The sequence below is a fragment of the Mastomys coucha genome, unplaced genomic scaffold, assembly GCF_008632895.1.
Source record: "Mastomys coucha isolate ucsf_1 unplaced genomic scaffold, UCSF_Mcou_1 pScaffold21, whole genome shotgun sequence".
Classification (NCBI taxonomy): Eukaryota; Metazoa; Chordata; class Mammalia; order Rodentia; family Muridae; genus Mastomys; species Mastomys coucha.
Genome location: NW_022196904.1, coordinates 174782904 through 174785549, shown reverse-complemented (window position 1 = coordinate 174785549; position 2646 = coordinate 174782904). Strand labels below are relative to the sequence as shown.

Here is a 2646-nt window from a genome sequence, read left to right as displayed (position 1 = left end):
CCACCCCCCCGGCCACCCCTTCCCCCACACACAAAAAAATGCGGGGAACAAAACCCCCCGTGCATTTCTCCATCCCTCTGTTGAGCAGACTGCTGCACAAAGCCCCCGCTCTGAGAAGCAATGGGGAGCTCGGAGGGGACGTCAATCCGACGCGCTGGGGTTTTTGTTCGCGCAGGGGACCTCGCCTTCCTACCACACCTTTTGTTCGGGACTCCAATAAAAAGCCATTCTTTCCGCACCTTCCCGGCCCGGAGCGGCCTTTCAGCCCGGGCCGGCCCCACAATGGCGCGGCGCTCAGAGGCCTCCCCATTCACCCGCCTTGGCACGCTCACAATCGGCCGTGTGGCAGCCCTGGCCTCGCACAGGCATTCTCCGCAAGTGACAAGGAGCGGCATAAAACCGCGGCCGCCGGGGGAGAAGGGAGGGCGGCCGAGGGGGAGAGCCGGGCCGCGGCGGGGCGCGGCGCGGTGCAGCGCCCCCGGGAGAGCTCCAAGGCCGGGTGCGGCCGAGGGAGGAGCCGCCCAAGGCTGAGCCTGGAGGCCAATTTTTCTTCTTCCTCGGAGACCCCGGAGGTGGGGCCCGAGTCCCAGCTTGACCAAGGCGGGTCCCCTGCACCAAGTCAGTTGCATCTGGGTAAAATGTAGCGGGGGTGGGGAGGAGATTACAAAAGTCCCCGACCTCAGGAGACCCAGAGCCTCTCTCCAGCCTATTCGGCTCACAACATTAAAAAGAAATTAACAAACAAGGCGGAAGAAGAGACCAAACTTGCAGCCAGGGGCCTGGTTCAGGGGCACCGGGCAGAGATGGCCAGAGTACTTTCCCTCACTTCCCATCTGTTTGGGGGCGGGGGGGGTGGCTCCCCAGTCTTTGGGGCTAAACAAGCCTTGCAAGCAAGCCAAACAGCTCAGAAATATTGCACCTTCTTTATTGACTCCTGTAGTGTGTGACAGCGGCTGTGTACACGGCGTGTGGATATAGTTATAGAGAGATAATGTGCGGAATACAGAATACAAAACAGAAAGGAAACCAACCTGGCGACAGCCTAGGTTGGGCCATCAGGTCTTGGATTTGCTCATCTGCCTCCCTTCCCCCCAACTTTCGATCTCACTGCGGCGGTGGTCTCCAAGAAGAGTCCCCTGACAATCGAGGGATCCGGGCAGAGTCTATCTGTCTCGGAAGGGAAACAGTTGGAGAACAAAACAATCCACTGTGTGGTGGCGCTCCGGGCAAGCAAAAGGGGCTGCGGATCGGTGGAATTTCTCAAGCTAGTACCCCATTTTCCTCTCCTTCACGCTCTCTCTCCAGCTATTTTTCTTCTTTTATTGTTCTTTCTTTCTTTTTCCCCCCTGTTGGGTAGGGTTCTCCGACCACACTTGGAGAAGGGCAAGGGAAGGCAGGAGAAGAAAAGCCGCCCTCCTCCTCCTCCTCCTCCTCCTCCTCCTCCTCCAGAGAGCAAGCGACAGCCGGAGTCCCAGCCTCCCGCACTCCCCGCAGAGTCAGGGTGGGGGAGCCACCTCCTCCCTGACGCCCGGCCGGTGTGTTTCTGCTTCAGGCAGTCTTGAGGACTGGACCAGGGCATCCTTTCTCCGCTGAGCCCCATGCCCCAGGCCTGGAGCGTGCTGCGACCCTGGCCCCTTGGAAGGAGCGATACGTCTGTATTGTATTTTAACGAGGGGACCTGGCCCTTGGGTCCGTCCTTTCTCGTGTCTCCTTCCCGCGGCGCCCAGCATGCGGTCGGACGCCCGCCGCGTGTCCCGCCCTGACCTTACCAAGCCCTGATGCCCTGCAAGGTCCCCTGCGCGCACGCGGCCCCGGCTGCCGCACCTTGATGCAAGGGTTGCGCGCCGCCGCCGCCGCCGCTGCCGAAGCCTCCCAGGTTGCTCACGTTCACAAAGGATCCGCCGCCCGTGGCGCTGCAGGCGGGTTGCATGGCGGTGGTCGCCGCGGAGGCCGCGCCGCCGCCCCCGCCGCCGCCGCCGCCCGTCGGGTAGGCGCAGCCGTAGCTGCCGCTGTAAGCCGCGGCGGCGGCAGCGGCGGCGGCGGCGGCTGCGGCGGCGGCGGCCGAGTTCCCGTAGCCGTAGGCGGGGAAGCTGTTGTAGGAGTAGGCGCCGGCGCCCACGCCGTAGGGCGAGCCGTAGGCTTGGGCGCTGGGCGTGACGCACGGCTTGCCGTCCCGCACGAGCACCGGCACTGCCACGCGGCGGGGTGGCGGCGGCGGCGCGTGCGTCCCCAGCTCCAGGGACTTGTCCTGCCGCTGTCTCTTGCACTTGTACCTGCGATTCTGGAACCAGATCTTCACCTGCGTGGACGTGAGCTTCAGGCTGCTGGCGAGATGCTCGCGCTCGGGCGCCGACAGGTACCGCTGCTGCTTGAACCTGCGCTCCAGCTCGAAGACCTGAGCTTGCGAGAAGAGCACCCGCGGCTTCCGGCGGCTGCGCGGCTTCGGCCTCTCGCCGTCCTCGCTCGCCTTACAGTCCCCCGCCGCTTCCAGAGACTTCTTCAACTGGCAGCTTTCTAAGGGAGAAGCAAGACATTAGCCTTTCTGCTTCCCAGGATACCACCCCTAACGCCCCGGAAGCACAGAAGACTCCGTAGTAAATGCTAGATTTGGGGAAAGTTCACGCACGGCTCCTGGTGCCCAAGGCC

General features: G+C 63.4%; 1 protein-coding gene across 1 annotated transcript in view; it reads right to left on the bottom strand.

The window, feature by feature from the left end:
* Positions 1–904: 904 nt before the first annotated feature.
* Positions 905–2646, bottom strand: part of Nkx2-3 (NK2 homeobox 3) — a 3754-nt gene continuing 2012 nt past the window's right edge. Inside the window, exon 2 of the mRNA XM_031390385.1 lies at positions 905–2514. Within this exon, the coding sequence (XP_031246245.1) occupies positions 1766–2514 (749 nt within the window). The 3' untranslated portion in view covers positions 905–1765. The remainder of the gene's footprint in view (positions 2515–2646) is intronic.